Here is a 16,617-nt window from a genome sequence, read left to right as displayed (position 1 = left end):
TGAAGTGACCAAAACTATTTGGAACTTAAGATGTTCCATTGTATACACATGTATGGACTTTTATAACATGCTATGTTTTAGCTTGAGCTTAATGAGAGGATTGTAGTTACATAGTAACAATATAGGCATTGATTTCTCTACCTATCCTATTTATCTTCTTCAAATTCATGTCAGATTTGCATATATTATAACTGAAGATCTATTCAATTTTATTAAATGTTCATCTAATTGTTTTTCCAATACATTCAGACTTTCTGTAACAGCAGTATTTAACCATGACTTATGTCTACTCAGAAAGGTTTCATAATGGAAATAAACTGATACTGACATTTTATATCTGACACTATAGACAAATTAATGGTGTACAATCCTGTTTTACTATTACATTGAGACAAACATGTATGCTCTTTAATATGTAATGATAATCATTAACTGATTGTATCCACTAACCAAAATATTGTTGCCTGTGCATTGTAATAAACTAAGTTCAAAATACAGAACTTAAATTATTAGAAGCTCTTTCTTAGTTCATTCTGTACTAGCATATAAGGCAAACTGAAATGACCTGGCTTCCGAAAACACGCAGAACTAATTTAACAGTTGTTTGTGAGATAGACAGGCACAGGAATAATCCAGTTGGGGGGTAGTCAGAAGTGGCAAAAAAATAATGAAGTCTTAATACACAATCATCACTCTTGGGATGTTAGTAAAATTTACCTAAAAACTGAAGTAAAATACAAGCATTATGGAAACATTTCCCTACATGCATCAAAAGTGGAATAAAAAAAAAAAATCAATGGGTTGGACTGCCTGAAGAAAAAACCATTTGGCTTTTGAATTAGAGCCATTTTAATGCTTGAATAATTACTAAAATTAGCACCTACAGTAATCAGTTCCCAGTGCATGTGGGGTTATTAAGCAGTCCCAGTTCTGGTCTGTCATACCTGTACAGTCCATAGCAGCACAATACTTTGCCCTCTGTATTTCATACACCTTCCTGCTATGCCCAAAACCCACGTAGTTTAGATGCTACAATATCACTAGTTTACGAAGGGAGTCTCAGTTGCTGTAGGACAGAAATGAGAGCTAGGAAAGTGGAGTGACCCAGTGGGAGACGACCTGTTTTTACAAAGGTATCTAAACCAAAATAAATTAAGTCTCACATGTTTGACAGTTTCAGTAGTTCTAGACTGAGGCCCTGATACTGTTAGTCTTTAAAGACTAAGTTAAGTGGGTTTTTTAATAAAATTTAAATGCTATTTGGCTATAGAGGTTACCTACTAACATTTAGTAGTATGGCACTTTCAGAGATGTATACATGAATCTTTTTTAAAAAGAGAATTGTGCTCACCGAAATCAAGCTATGACAAACATTTTTTAGTTAATGCATTTTGAGCAATGTTCATTTAAACTTTAGTTCCAATTGAATCCCTTCCAAGTTTCAACAATGGCATCCTTTAAAAATAATAATAATAAAAAAAACTACCCACCTTCTTCCACATGGACAGACATGTTAAGAGCTCATTAGATTACATTTCCTAATGTGTATTTTAGGTACACTGTACCAGACAATTTTGTATAGATTTTCTATCAAAATATGCGCCTAAATGGAACATGATCATTAATACCAGAGACAAGTAACACTTGAAGTACCTAAAGAACTTTTAACTGAAGAGGTAGAGAGGAGGTACATATGAAAGACTTAAACGAGTTTTATTCAACTGTTTAGAGGAAGGAAAATGATATAAAATGCCAGGAAATGCATTGACTCTTAAAATCTGTTAAGTTCAACCATTTGAGTACGTTTATAGTCACACAATAATTGTTATGAGAACACATCTTACACTCCTTAACTTGGGTGGCAACGAATGCCACTTTCAGAACTGTACAGAACACACTTCCATAGCCGACTTGTAACTAGCATCAATTACTTGCTTATGGTGTTACACATACATTTGTAATAAGATCATAGCCAAGAGGTACATTATTTCTCTTTCTATACATTAATCCAATATCTCCTGTGCAGTCGATCATTAACTAGGTCGTTAATTTAAACAGGTTTGTAGTCCAGCTTTGACTCCAGCTTCTTAGAATCAGCTACTTTTCTAACAGCTTTCATGAAGTCTTCCTGGACTACGAAGTCATGATCAGCACGAATTGCAAACATACCTGTGAAGAACAATTTCAGAAACTGCTAGACATTTATAGAGCAACAACACAGAACTGAGACATTGTATAAAGTGTATCACTTTGTAATTAATACACTGAAAGGATCAAAGTTAAGTTACAAATTCCATATGGAGATTTGGTGAGTAACTTGAATCAGTTCTTTTCATGCACCTCAGACATGTTTGGAAGCAGAGTAATTATTCTGGAATAAAGTCATTTTTATTCAGGCAAGAGCACCCACGAAGGGCAGTTATACCACCTAGCTCTAGAGCTATAATTATTTCATTACAGCTATGCTAGTCATCTTCCCAGTGAAGACAAGCCCTGAGTGGACAGTGATTTTTTCTGACAGAGTAAGCAGAAACATAAAAGAGCTATCCCAAAGTATAATTTCTGTACAACTTATATAACTGTGTAAGTCAAAGAAATATTTGGAAAACAGATTTTTGTCCAAGATGGGTAGACATGTTTCATACAGTTTCAAGGAACTTCATTTTACTGCCTCTCCCCCACATTTTTAAGATGTAGGGGACATACATACATATCCTTTCCAGTGCACACTTGATCATAATTCCAGTGTTCCAAGAGATGAATTTTTATAGTACTTAGACACTTACTAATAAAAAAGCACACTAAGAACTATTGTGAACCAAAGTTTCCAGACACTAATGTAAAAAAATGCAAATGCTACCTGACCCTCAAGAATGAATGCATTTAAAACAATTGAATGTTTTTGAACTTCATACTCATACTAAAAACAGATCAGAGAAACTAGACATGAGAATTTAGCGTTTACAGCAAGACTTGGCACATCAAAAAAGAACTGGGCAAACAGATACAAGTGAGTGAGGAGTCTCTTACCTGCTTCAGTACAGACATTTCTCAAATCTGCTCCATTAAATCCATCTGAAAGCTTCACAATTGCTTCATAATCTATTAACAAAAGAATGCCAGTTATCAGGAAGTTCAAAGCAGCCTATAGCTGATGCAGTGCAGCATCAGCTATAAAAACAATTGAACATTCTACTTTGATTCTGAGTGCAAGTGAAAATAGTTATTAACTACATTGATGACTGAATTTGCCAGCTATTAACATACAAACAAACCTAGGTTGGCTAAGATAAAAGAATAAGATCTAAAAATTACTAACTTGCACACAGAACAGAAAAAGATGTATGTTAAATCAAGATTATAGTTGATTTAGATGCATCTGAATAAAAACAATGTCAACATACATACATTATTCCCACCATAGCTATAACTTTGCATGTCTTCAGAAAATTATCCAGCCGCAGCCAACACACACACACACACACACACACACCCAGTGTCTGTCACACATGCCCAGTCTGTACTCCCCCCTCTCCCAGAGTCAATGTCACATACACACTTCTGCCCACAATCTGTCTCTCAAAGTCTGTGTCACACACAAAGTGTCTCTTGTTCATACTCACACAGTGTCTTTCGCTGTAGCCCCCAACCCCATCCTTTTTGTCCTGCCCCTTCTGGGAGGAGCCCGGACCCATCCCATGATAATGTATCAAAGTAGTCCCCCTGCGAAAATTATTGCCAACCCTTGAACAAGACAGCTATTTGGATTCAACTTCGCCACTCTTTTGTATCTGTTTTAGGTAGTAGGTGTTGGAAATGGAATTCCTCTCTGAGGGGGAGCTATACTTTCTCTTCCTATCTCAGAAACTACAGGCAAGGGAGAAAGCCCTCCATCAGCAGTGAAGAGGTGTGCTATTCTCAGTCTCTACCTTCCTTTTTTCATGTCCTTTCCCCTCGTCCCCACCCAAGTTCCTGATTGCTTGTGAGAAGCAACTTCAGCATCTTCGCACTCTCAGGGTACATCTACACTGCGGGGTTTTTCTGGGATACCGCCGTGTCCAAGGAACGAGTTTGCTCTTCCACTTTTTTTGTGGAAGAGCAAACACACTCTTTCGGGGAACCCTGTATACCTCATTCTACGAGGGATAAGGTCTTCACCGAATGAGGAGGCTTTTCCGCCATTTGGCCCCATCTAGGACTGGGCCAAATGATTGAAAAGCCTCTTCTGGAAAAGCGATTGAAAAAAAATCTATGCAAATTGTGGAGTGGAATTTGTGTAACTTTTTCTGAAAAAAGCCTATAGTGTAGACCTTGCCTCAGGTCAGACTGCAGTAACCTAACTGACTAGAATCTTGTCAGTTTCACTCTACAGCTGCATCTCCCACCCATGTCTCAGATAAAGCATCCTACTCTTTAGGCAAGTGCATTCTTTTTCAGGCCACAACTTACAGCACAACCTAACAGCAATAGTACAGTAATTAAAGAGACAATTTCCATGCAAGACCCACACTTTACTTGCTCATAACTTCCAGAGTTTAACGTTTTAGGCAGAAATACCCTTGTTTGTTCTCAGACCAATATACAGTTGTAAGGTTTTCAGGTTGTTTTGACAAATGAAAATGTTTGCTTACAGCAAGATGTTCCATTATACAATGGAAAGTCTAACCTGATTGAATCAGACAATTTCTCTGATTCATGGCCAAATTTAGAAGCGTTATTATAACCCTAATTTTTTTTTTTTTTTACAAAGTGAGATTAAAGAGTAGTTCAATATGGATCTATTTAAAAAAAACATCACGGAATGTTTGAGAAGGTGGGTGTTAGGATAACCAATAACCAATTCAATCTACCCTCAGAGTAGTATTTAAGCAGTTTCGCATACTTACCTATTTCACCATGTTTAGTGATAGGACCTGCATGAATCTTCAATATATCTAATCTGGCTTGTTCATTTGGCAAATCGATATCTAAAAAGAGAGGACTTTTAAATTAAAATGGGTGAATAAGAGTAAATGTACAGAATTACATGTGCTTAAGAATGAAGATCTTAACTCACGGATTTTTCTATCCAGCCTTCCAGGACGCAGCAATGCTGGATCCAAAGTGTCTGGTCTATTTGTAGCCATGATCATTTTAACTCTGTGCAGAGTGTCAAATCCATCCATTTGATTCAACAACTGAAGGAAATGGACTTTTTTAAACAAGGAATTTTTTTTTAAATTAACATGTTCATAAATTGCTCTCACACCTCATTTTCACTAGTGATCATTACAGATAAAATGATTGATGGAAACAACAATAATCCTAAAACAATACTATCAGAATTTTAACCGTGATGATCCAAGATTACAGATGCTTATATTCCGTAAAAGAAAGCTTAAAAAACCTGGACAAATTCTGAACAAAGCAGCTCAAAAATAGAAGATTGTAATACTCTTTTTTCCTCCAAATGCTAAAATCTAGTGATGAGCAGTTGATTTTAATGTGGCACCTTAAAGACTAACAAAACATATAGTAACATGAGCTTTCTTGGGTAAAACCCACTTCATCAGATGATTTACACGAGCTATGTTTGGACAACATCCCCTAGAACCGTGGTCACCAACCCATCGATCACGATGGACTGGTCAATTGCGAGGCCTCAACCAGTCGATCGCGAGGCATTTGGGCACCCCCATTTTCCCCCCACCCCCGAGAAGCCCCACTACCTACCTCTAGTGTAGTGCCGGCTTCCCGCAGGGCGGACGGAAGTCCTGTCTGAAGCCCGCGTCACTTCCGGGGATTCCAGAAGTGTGCGGGCTGCTCCCCTCCCACAGCTCTGTTGCATGCTGGGGGAAGGGGCATTGGCCCTGGAGGAAGAGTGCAGCAGCTTCTCTGCGCTGCTGGGGTGAGTCGAATACAAGGGTTTCCCTGTGCCGCGGGAGCGGGGGTCGGCCCTGGGGCTTGACTGCGCTGTGGGGGGGTTGGCCAGGCCGCGCCGTGGGAGGGGGCTTTGGCGCCTGCGGGGGTTGGCTGTGCTGCAGGAGTGAAGGGGAAAGGCGTTGGCTTGGCCGGGCTGTGCCATAGGAGGGGGGTTTGGCCCTGGGGCAGGCGCCCGCGGGGGTTGGCCGCGCTGCGGGAGGGGAGGGGAGGGGAGGGGGAAGGGTTGGCCAAGCCGGGCAAGGGGTGTGGCCCCGGGGCAGGCTCCCGCAAAGGTTTGGCCCCACCATGGGAGGGGGGTTTGGCCCCGGGGCAGGCATGCGCAGGCCTGGAAGAGGCTTCCCTCGGGGGAGGGGGGGGGGGAGGAGAGAGAATCCTGGGAGGAGGCAGATGCAGGGGACTCTGCTGCCACTGGCACCCCGCCCCCTGTCCGCACTCCCCAGACTCCACTCCCCTGTCCCCAGCTACAGAACTCTGTCCCCACTGGCACCCTGTCCCCAGCTGCAGAAACCTGTCCCCACTGGTACCCTGTCCCCTGCTGCAGAAACCTGTCCTCTGCCATCCCAGCACCCTGTTCCCTCTCCCCTGCCCCCAGCTGCAGAACTCTGTCCCCACAAAATGTATAATTATAAATGCTTCATAACTATAAACATGTGATTAATTTTATATATCACATAATTTAAAAATAAACTGTTTATTAGAGTGTGTAAGTAAGGGCTGGGGACAGCAAGTGATGGACAGGAGAACAGAGAGGGCGGGGCTTCAAGGAAGGGGCAAAGCTTCAAGGAAGGGGCGGGGCAGTAGATCTTCGCCTGCTCTGAGATTTAAAAAGTGATCTCAGGTGTAAAGACACTGGAGACCACTGCCCTAGAATATTTAACCTTTCCTGAAGACGTTTCATTAACTATATCCAGTTCTGCGATGGAAAACTGAGACACAAATTATTTTTTGCAAGTGTAGCAGATATATTCACTTAATATGCATTCTTTTGGGGCTGAGAAACTGCTTTACCAGACTAGGAGGGAATACGCATACACCAACCAGACGTAGAATCCTTACAAAGACTTGGATTACTAATTTGAGTTTAAAAAAATTCTATTAACACGATTGTGTGTCCTGCTTCAAATTACTTTAGTTTACAGTTGTCATCAATTTGGGATATTAAATACAATATGCATTTTGAACTCTAAATGTTAGCTATCTTTTGAACAGAAAGGCTCTAACCTGCAGAGAGGTTCTTTCCTTGACCTTCAACATGTAAACAAGATGTGTTAAATGTTGATGTAGTCAGTTCTTGGGGATGAAGCCTGAGTTCAAGTTTTATCCATAAAGACTTTAAGGTCACTTCTGAAGTTAATTACATACAAATACATGGCCTATACATTTTGGATTTCAAACAGTTTTAACTTTTTTTTGTAGTGAAGTATCTCAGTTAATGTTAACATGACACTAACATAACAGTTCTAACAATCCCAATAATATATGATTTGTACATCTATTATTTACTTTACTATGAAAAATTTTAGACATTTACCTCCATTAAGGTTCTCTGAATTTCTCTATCTGCTGAAGTTCCCTCGGAGAAACGACGGCCACCTATAGTGTATATTAAATTATTAGGTTAATTACAAGGTTTTTAAAGGGCCTAAATGGTCTCATTTTAAGTTAGCCGTAATGGCTCCAAAAGCAAGCTGAAAGGAGAGGTCTCCTCAACTCTGTTCATTCCGCACAGCAAGGTTGTCTGACAATCAACTTCATATTATCCTTTTTAAGAAAAAGGAGACTATTACCTCAGATCTGGCTTAAATATTCACATGGGATTTTAGCTCTCTTACAGTCCATTAGCCTTACCAATAGCATCTATTTCATCCATGAAAATGATACATGGCTGATGATCTCTGGCATAGTTGAACATTTCTCTGATCAACCGAGCGCTTTCACCAATGTACTTGTCTACAATAGAACTAGACACAACCTGTTGAAAAAAGGAAACAGGTAACATGAGCAAACAGACTGAAATACAGCCAGAGGGACCGTCACTATTTGAAGAGTGCTGTCATTTTACCTTTAAGAAATTGCAGTCCAGTTGGCTAGCAACAGCTCTGGCTAAGAGTGTTTTCCCAGTACCTGAACGGACAGAGACTGAAGCTGTTCAACTTGTAGATTAATTGCTAAGTCACAGATTGAAATATATTGCAAGAGTGCAGAAGTACAACAATACAATACAACCACAGGTTCCCAAGGGGGCAGTTCAGCATTAGTTACATTGTAAGGCAGAGATCCCCTTACACACCCGCAAGGAGTCACAGAGAAACGTTTGGGAATGTGCAGCTGGAGCCTTGGCTGGGGTGTATGTGAGAGTGTCTGTGTGTGTCTAGTGATAGAGATGCAGCCGTGTTAGTCTGGTGTAGCTGAAACAAAAGACAGGACTATGTAGCACTTTAAAGACTAACAAGATGGTTTATTAGGTGATGAGCTTTCGTGGGCCAGACCCACTTCCTCAGATCCTCACTGACGGCCTATGCCCAGAGGTCCCAGCCTCACTCCCAGTTATTATTCCTATTCCCATCCTCCATTCTTAAAGCCTCAATCGCGGCCCGGGAGGCAGCTGAGGAAGGAGGAGGGGGAAAGTGGGGATGGGTGCAAAGTAAAATGTCTGGAGACCACTGCTGTAAGAGAACTGAAAATCTAATGCCTAAATGATAGATTGAAGGACACAGTCTCATTCTGCCTTAATTATGGCCAGAACTCCAAACCAGAAATGAAAGGCATTTACAGAAGTGTACTCACCAGGTGGGCCATACAGCAAGCAACCTTTTGGAGGTATAATTCCCACACGTTGGAATAATTCTGGATTTGTAAGCGGTAACTCTATTACCTGAGAAAAAAGGTAGTTTAGTAGTGTTTCATTTTTAACAGATCATTGACTATTACTCTATGCTTAGATTGTACCAAATGTATATGGATTGCCCACTAACTTCTTTATTCTTTTCTTTTACAAGGCACTACTATAGAATCCCAACAAGCACAATCTATTCAGAATCAGAAAGTTAGCTATAGAAATGCTGTGAGGGAGATTTTCTTCACTGCTTTATGGATTAACTCTGAGGAGCTCTACAACTCCATCTCTACTCTTATTCCAATCCCTCCCACATCTTGTCTCAACTTTCTTGTAACTTGTTCCTTTGGACAAGATTCTGCCCCTAGTCATACATATGAATATCCAGAGTAACTCCAATTATTTCAATATAGTTATTCTAGTGCAAAGACTAGAATTTGGCCACTTTGTCATGCTCTCCACTTTGCTTTGAACTTTTACTTTATGATAGCTCCCCAACTTGGAAGCACCCTTCAAACCCATCTATTGTAATATAGCTTCCCAATGTTAATCACATTGCATCTCTGCACCTTCTTGTACCTGAACTGTTGACGTGCCCACAATATTCCTCAGAGACAGATAGCCACTGTAATTTCAGAGGCTACATACAGGTTATGTTAAGCACTGTGTACACTTAAGGAGGTCAAAAAGTATTTTTCAATAGTGTCCTAAAATTTCTCCTCCCTACATTAAGTTAATAAAGTGCAAGTAATTCTACTCTGGCTGAGATCCTTAATATTCAGTCTAATTATTTAAGACAAAAACATGATATATCATCATCATCTACACACTTATAGCACAGAAAGGCAAACCCTCCCCTATCAGAAAACTATCCATATATAAACCTTTTCTGAACATATTTAAATAGCACATTAGACTTTTTAGACCTTTTAACCCACCTAACAGGCACGACATGAAGTACAAATTTTTCCTCAGAGTAGGTACCTCCATTTAGTAGGTATTTCTGTAATGTAACATTCAGTACCTCTCTCAGCTCCCTGATTTGTTCTGATAACCCTCCAATCTCAGAATAAGAAACATTCCCAGGATCTTCATGAGACATATTGTAAACCAATGGATCCACTTCCCTTGGCAAGTATCTGTAACATTTGAGTATTAATAAAACAGATGTTATCTCTTCATTCTGAACAGACCGTATATTCATCAGTCATTTAAATAAATCTTAGTGCTGGTTGGCAAATTCTTGTTTCCCCTATGAAAAAAAATGGACATTTTCTCTCCAAATCTATAAATCATTTTTGCAATAAAACGTGAAGACTGGAAGTCAGAAACTTTTCAGAAGTTAAACATTTGGGGAGGGTTTCAACAAAATACTCAGAAATGTTGACAATACCAGATATTTCCTACAGAAGTTTCTGTTTTGACTAAAGAGTCATTTCAAGCAAACAAACAAAAATTGACTAGCTGTGGTAAATCGGTAAGATCACGTCGGACGTATCTGCCCATATAATGTATTTGAAAGATTTTTGAAGCACTTTGTTCACACCTACTATCTGCAACATGTTTAGACCAACTCTGTCCTTCATAGAAAAAAAAATAACTTGTTGGCAAAAACTTACCTCATAATAGTTAGTGTAGTCATATCCAGAGCAACTCTTGTCCCTGGCTTCAGCTTACTTTTGTCAAGCTAGTGTTACAAGAGATGTTTCTATTAGAAATTGACTCAAACAGCAAAGTGATGGAATTCTGTATTTCTGCAGTAATTGTTCTTGTTTGGTATGACAGAAAAAGGATTTAGTGCCAGCATGGGTTCAGTTAGTGACTTTCCCCTCTCCCTCTGATACAAGTGAAGATAGCCGATCAAGAGGAATGTAGTGGATTACAACACCCCTGCAATTCGGGCAGGCAGTTTGGTTGATTATGTATTCCTACACCTGTTTTCACCCCTTACACCTTGGGGACACCATCAAGCTCAGCTTAAAATAAGGTGACTCCAGCTATGTATTCTACGTTGCTGAAGTTGAGTACCTTATGACAAGCTGCCGGGTTTAGGGTAGACCTGACTTAAAAAAGCTTGGTTAGTTTAGCCTAGCAAAACAAAGGCTAAGAGGGAAAAGGACTGCTATTTCTACATACATCAAATGGGTAAATATCAGAGAGAGAGAGAGAAGAGCTCTCTCAGCTAAAGGACAACACTGGCAGAAGAACAAATAGGGATGAACTAGCCACGAGTAGATTTAGGCTAGAAATTAGAGGGTTTCTAAACATTAGAGGAATGGGGTTCTGGTATAGCCTTAACAGCTTATACTTAACTTTATAAGAACCAAAAAAAAAACTAAAAGAATCCCATATCATCTCAGGCTGTTTACACTTTGCTTTATTATTCCCATGAATTCATTCCAGCACTCTCGGCATGCCATACCGATCTCTACACTGCAGAGAGCACTACATCTATGTTAGTAGCCAAGCGCAACTTAAAGAATAGTGTACAAACTTGCTGACTTTAAATATGTAACAAAAAATGAATACTTAATATCAGAGCAAGCTATTTAAAAACATCCAAGCAAAGCAGTGTTACCTGACGACGACAGCCAACCACATATCTTGGCCCATTTGTAGCTTTCACAATGACTAAAGAGAGAGAAAATGACAGAGAAAACAAGATAAAGCTTTTTAATCCCCCTGATTGCTGGTACAAAATAAGTAGCAATTATACAATATTTTCATAGTGATGACTAATTAGTAATGCTCCATTTCATTCTTTAAATGTGTCATTTATTTTGCTTATCTTGAAGACCAGAAGTTTAAAAAAGTAAAATATATCAGCGAAGAAACTTACATTTCTCTTCTGTTAACTGTTTAAGAACCTCACCAACAATCTATGAAAAAATGGAAAAAAGTATTATCTGCATCTATGAAAGTATTAGTATATAGCATATTTAACATACATTCCTAATTTGATCTTTGCCTGTCACCTTTACACCCTATTCCTGCTCCACAGGAGCGGCCTACTATTCTATTTCTTTCTTATTGCCCATAAACCAGGAACAGCTGTTAAAAATACACCTAACTCTGTGTACTTACCACTTGTAAAAGACCACACCGTGGTACATTTGCTCTGAGGGTACCATATCCTGTTCATATTCTTCAACTGTGGTAATAATTTGTTAAGCACAGCTCACCTACCACCCAATGCCATCCACAGTTGTGTCATTATGTATAATGCGTACCTGTCCAACACTCTGCAAAGCCTTGAGGTCATTTTCAGATTTTTCATACTGCTTGGTAAGCTCTTTCAGTTGTTCCCTTACTAAAACACAAAAAAAGAAAAGGATTTACTACCCTTTAATCTATTAGAAACCAAGCACCAGGGCTTGTCAATTTGCAGAGAAGATATAACCCTGAAATCAGTTCGAGTTGATACAGGAGAATCAGCGATTGGCTATTCTTGCTAGAAGCAGTCATTCTAGCCCAGAGTGATGACACCCCACCAATCCCAATGGGTTACCCCCCTCTGAAATAACTCTGGCTTGCATTAGACTAGGAGAATGCTAATGGGAAAACAAGATACTTTAATCACTTCTCCATACACATATATCCCTGGCCTAGTGTTAGCTCTGTGGGGCCTACCCTAATAATCATGTAAATCGCATCATGAGCTTCCACAGGTAAAATCCAGTTGCCCACGAAAGCTCAGGACACCATCTCCATGTTTTGTTAGTCTTTAAGGTGCTACCAGACTATTTGTTGTTGTTGTTCTTTAAAGTTTTTCCTGTTACAGACTAACTCAGCTTCCCCTCTGAAACCCTAATAACCAGCCGGGGTAGGGGGCTGGGACTGGGCACGCCTCTTTAGGAGGGGGGATTCCTTAAACAGGGTATTAACCCCCTCCTCTCACACACTGAATCAGGGCAGCGGCCAGACCCCCACCTCCAGGGGGATGCCCCCGCTTCCCTCTCCCCAATGCCACCCTAGGAGGCCCGGCCCCCCCTTCCTTCCTTGCCCCCCCCATTCCACCCTAGGAGGCCCGCCCCCGCTTCCTTCCTTGCCCCCCCATTCCACCCTAGGAGGCCTGGCCCCCCCCTTCCTTCCTTGCCCCCCCCATTCCACCCTAGGAGGCCCGGGCCCCCCCTTCCTTCCTTGCCCCCCCCATTCCGCCCTAGAAGGCCCAGGCCCCCCCTTCCTTCCTTGCCCCCCCATTCCGCCCTAGGAGGCCCAGGCCCCCCCGTTTCCTCGCCCCCCCATTCCGCCCTAGGAGGCCCGGCCCCCCCCCTTTCCTTGCCCCCCCCATTCCGCCCTAGGAGGCCCGGCCCCCCCCGTTTCCTTGCCCCCCCCATTCCGCCCTAGGAGGCCCGGCCCCCCCCGTTTCCTTGCCCCCCCATTCCGCCCTAGGAGGCCCAGGCCCCCCTTCCTTCCTTGCCCCCCCCATTCCGCCCTAGGAGGCCCGCCCCCCCGTTTCCTTGCCCCCCCATTCCGCCCTAGGAGGCCCGGCCCCCCCCGTTTCTTTGCCCCCCCCATTCCGCCCTAGGAGGCCCAGGCCCCCCCGTTTCCTTGCCCCCCCATTCCGCCCTAGGAGGCCCAGGCCCCCCCTTCCGTCCTAGGAGGCCCGGCCCCCCCCGTTTCCTTGCCCCCCCATTCCGCCCTAGGAGGCCCGGCCCCCCCCGTTTCCTTGCCCCCCCCCATTCCGCCCTAGGAGGCCCAGGCCCCCCCCCTCTCCTTGCCCCCCCCATTCCGCCCTAGGAGGCCCAGGCCCCCCCCTCTCCTCGCCCCCCCCCATTCCGCCCTAGGAGGCCCGGTCCCCTCTCCTCGCCCCCCCCCATTCCGCCCTAGGAGGCCCGGTCCCCTCTCCTCGCCCCCCCCCATTCCGCCCTAGGAGGCCCGGTCCCCTCTCCTCGCCCCCCCCCCATTCCGCCCTAGGAGGCCCGGTCCCCTCTCCTCGCCCCCCCCCATTCCGCCCTAGGAGGCCCGGCCCCCCCCGTTTCTTTGCCCCCCCCATTCCGCCCTAGGAGGCCCAGGCCCCCCCGTTTCTTTGCCCCCCCCATTCCGCCCTAGGAGGCCCAGGCCCCCCCTTCCTTCCTCGCCCCCCCCATTCCGCCCTAGGAGGCCCGGCCCCCCCCTTCCTTCCTCGCCCCCCCATTCCGCCCTAGGAGGCCCAGGCCCCCCCTTCCTTCCTCGCCCCCCCCATTCCGCCCTAGGAGGCCCGGCCCCCCCCTTCCTTCCTCGCCCCCCCATTCCGCCCTAGGAAGCCCGGCCCCCCCTCTCCTCGCCCCCCCCATTCCGCCCTAGGAGGCCCGGCCCCCCCTCTCCTCACCCCCCCCATTCCGCCCTAGGAGGCCCGGCCCCCCCTCTCCTCGCCCCCCCCATTCCGCCCTAGGAGGCCCGGCCCCCCCTCTCCTCGCCCCCCCATTCCGCCCTGGGAGGCCCGGCCCCCCCTCTCCTCGCCCCCCCATTCCGCCCTGGGAGGCCCGGCCCCCCCTCTCCTCGCCCCCCCCATTCCGCCCTAGGAGGCCCCCCCGGCCGCGCGGCGCTCACACTCCTTGAGGCGCCCGTCGATCTCCTTGTGCTCCAGCAGCTTCTTGCGATAATCCTGCAGCGCCTTGTCTCGCGGGTCCGCCATGATGAGCAGGCGCCGCTCATAGGGAATGCCGGGAAGGGCCATGGCCGCCGGGGGCCGGGCCGCGCGCCCCGCCTGCCCCGCCCCGCGCGCCGGCCGCGCGCCCCGCCCACAGCGCCCCCTGGCGCCCCGGCGGGGAGCCGCGCCCGCCCGCCCGCCGCCGCCCGCGCGGCCTCCCCGGGTCCTAGTGCCCGTGAGCACCGCGCCAGCAGGGCAGGGCACAGCCAGCCCCGGGAGGGAGGGAGCGATGCCGCGGGGGCGTGGCACTGCTGGGGGGGGGAGGGGGGCCAAAAATGCATTCTCTTGACAAATTGTAAAACACACTCCATGGGCGGTGATGGCTCCAGCAGCCTGGATCTCACACCCTGTGCCCCCTGCTTAGCTCCCCCCCCCCCCCCGGGGAGGGGGTTCGTCTACACCGCAGGGTTTTTGGAGAAGACGCCGTTTGCGCCAGAGATTTTGCACAAAAACGTCTGGCACAAAAGCGCGTCCAGACCTCAAAGCGCAGCCACGTGCCTGCGCACACGCGAGCGGCCACGCTGCATGGACACTCTTGTGCAAGGAAGGTCTTGCACCTGTGCTTTTTCCCGGAGGGGTTTCTTCTTCCTGCGGAGAGTCCACACCTGCCTTTTTGCACAAGAGCTGTGGCACACAAAGGAGTTATTCCTCGTGGGGAGAGGAATAACTGCCCTGGAAAAAGCCCTCTGTTCTGTCGATTTTCTTGCGCAAAAGTGCGCTTGAGGTGTGGACACTCCACAGGGGTGTCCACCTTGGAGTGTAGACATAGCCAGGAGGTGCTTGCAGGCACAAAGTTAAGCTCTGTGTGGTAGACCCCAGTCCTGAAAAGGTTTACACAAGTCACCTAACAAGAGGAGGAAAACTCTGCAAAGAGCCCTTCTCAGGGCTCATCCTTCCCTACTTCCTAGAGAAGTCCGGCTCCTATCTCCCCTCTGTGATAGAGATAAGTAACCTGGACCAGCTTTACTGAACTGAAGTGTAGCTCTTTGGGGGGTCCATGGTGTTAAAATGCAATTGTGTACATGTTATTGTGAGATTGCGCATCGCTTCTCTAAGAGGAGGGGATATGCGGATGTTGTAACTCCCGTGGTTATCAGTTTTTGGAACCCACCCCCCACAGAAGTTTGCAAATACTAGTTCAGACGGGATTCGCATGGGACCAGACCCAGACGGCATTATTAGAGAAACAGCCTGCTTTTAATCCGGGTCTGGGTTTTTTCTTTTGATCCAGCAAACTGAGGGGAGCTCTGCTCAACAGAGGGTCCTGCTCCCTAGGGAAGGGTCGGAAGGACTAACACAGACCAAGAGGAGGAGATTTCTCCTTAGATTGTATGTAGCTTCTTATATATTTTTAATATGTTTTCTCTGCAGTGCTTTTACTTCAAGACTAAAATAGGCTTGCTTAGGTAGCCCAGGGTTGTATACTTCAGAAGTACTGGGAACTACAAATGCGGTGGTTCCTGCCAAGATGCACCTGACCTTTGCCTTCCTAGCAGGAAGTGTCAGCACTGACTGAAGCTGGGAGTGCCAGGCAAACAAGGAGACAGGAGGCTACTGGATTGTCATTCTTCCTGTTCATCGTTTCTTTACAGGCTAAAACCTCCTTGTGACAGTTTGTTTGAGTGGGTGTGGTCTGAGCTGAACATCCTCTGACATACAACACAGATGCAACCCTTCTGCCACGTGGAGCCAGCTGCAGCCAGGGCCAGGTTCAATAGCTAGGGGTTCTTCTCCATCCATTCAACACTGACCTGGCTCAAGCCCCAGCCCAGTAACCTGGGAAATTCACACAACACTTCTGGGCGTCTCTGAGAGGCAATGCTCCCCCATTCACAAGCACAGCGTCTGAGTGAGCGTAGAAAAGAGACTTTTAATAAGAGAGAGGGAAGTAACTTGGGAACACACCACAAACAGGGCTCATAAACAACCACGAGTAACAGTCCCACCCCAAGCAGGTTGGACAGTGTCCTTTTCCTCTCAGGTTCTTAAGTCCAGCAACCTCAATGTCCCCGTCACATGCCCACCCCTTCTCTGCACCCCACTCCAAGTTGCTGCCCTTGGCCAAGCCAGGGCAGACTAGAGTTCAAAGGTGCATCCACAGAGTTTATCTCTCATCCTGAATGGGGGCAGGGGGACAAAGAGGCATCTTACTCTGCTGGCCATTTGCCATCCAGCTGCTTGCCACACCTCACTGTCACCGCCCTGCTGGCTGCTTGCCACGCCTCTC

The 16,617-nt window shown here is 45.5% G+C and overlaps 1 protein-coding gene across 1 annotated transcript; it reads right to left on the bottom strand.

Annotated features, from left to right (window-relative positions):
• Positions 1 to 1,694: 1,694 nt before the first annotated feature.
• PSMC6 (proteasome 26S subunit, ATPase 6) lies at positions 1,695 to 14,449 on the bottom strand. The gene is made up of 14 exons (XM_075926211.1): positions 14,291 to 14,449; positions 11,989 to 12,068; positions 11,598 to 11,637; positions 11,337 to 11,389; positions 10,378 to 10,445; positions 9,783 to 9,897; positions 8,710 to 8,797; positions 7,985 to 8,046; positions 7,771 to 7,894; positions 7,454 to 7,515; positions 5,057 to 5,177; positions 4,887 to 4,967; positions 3,031 to 3,102; positions 1,695 to 2,169 (listed from the first exon to the last, which is right to left on the bottom strand). The coding sequence occupies exons 1-14, from the start codon at positions 14,415 to 14,417 to the stop codon at positions 2,051 to 2,053; spliced, it is 1,212 nt and encodes a 403-aa protein (XP_075782326.1). The 5' UTR covers positions 14,418 to 14,449; the 3' UTR covers positions 1,695 to 2,050.
• Between the last annotated feature and the right edge of the window lie 2,168 nt (positions 14,450 to 16,617).

Source organism: Pelodiscus sinensis, chromosome 4, assembly GCF_049634645.1.
Source record: "Pelodiscus sinensis isolate JC-2024 chromosome 4, ASM4963464v1, whole genome shotgun sequence".
In the NCBI taxonomy this organism is placed as follows: Eukaryota; Metazoa; Chordata; order Testudines; family Trionychidae; genus Pelodiscus; species Pelodiscus sinensis.
This window is presented reverse-complemented; position numbering and strand designations above follow the sequence as displayed.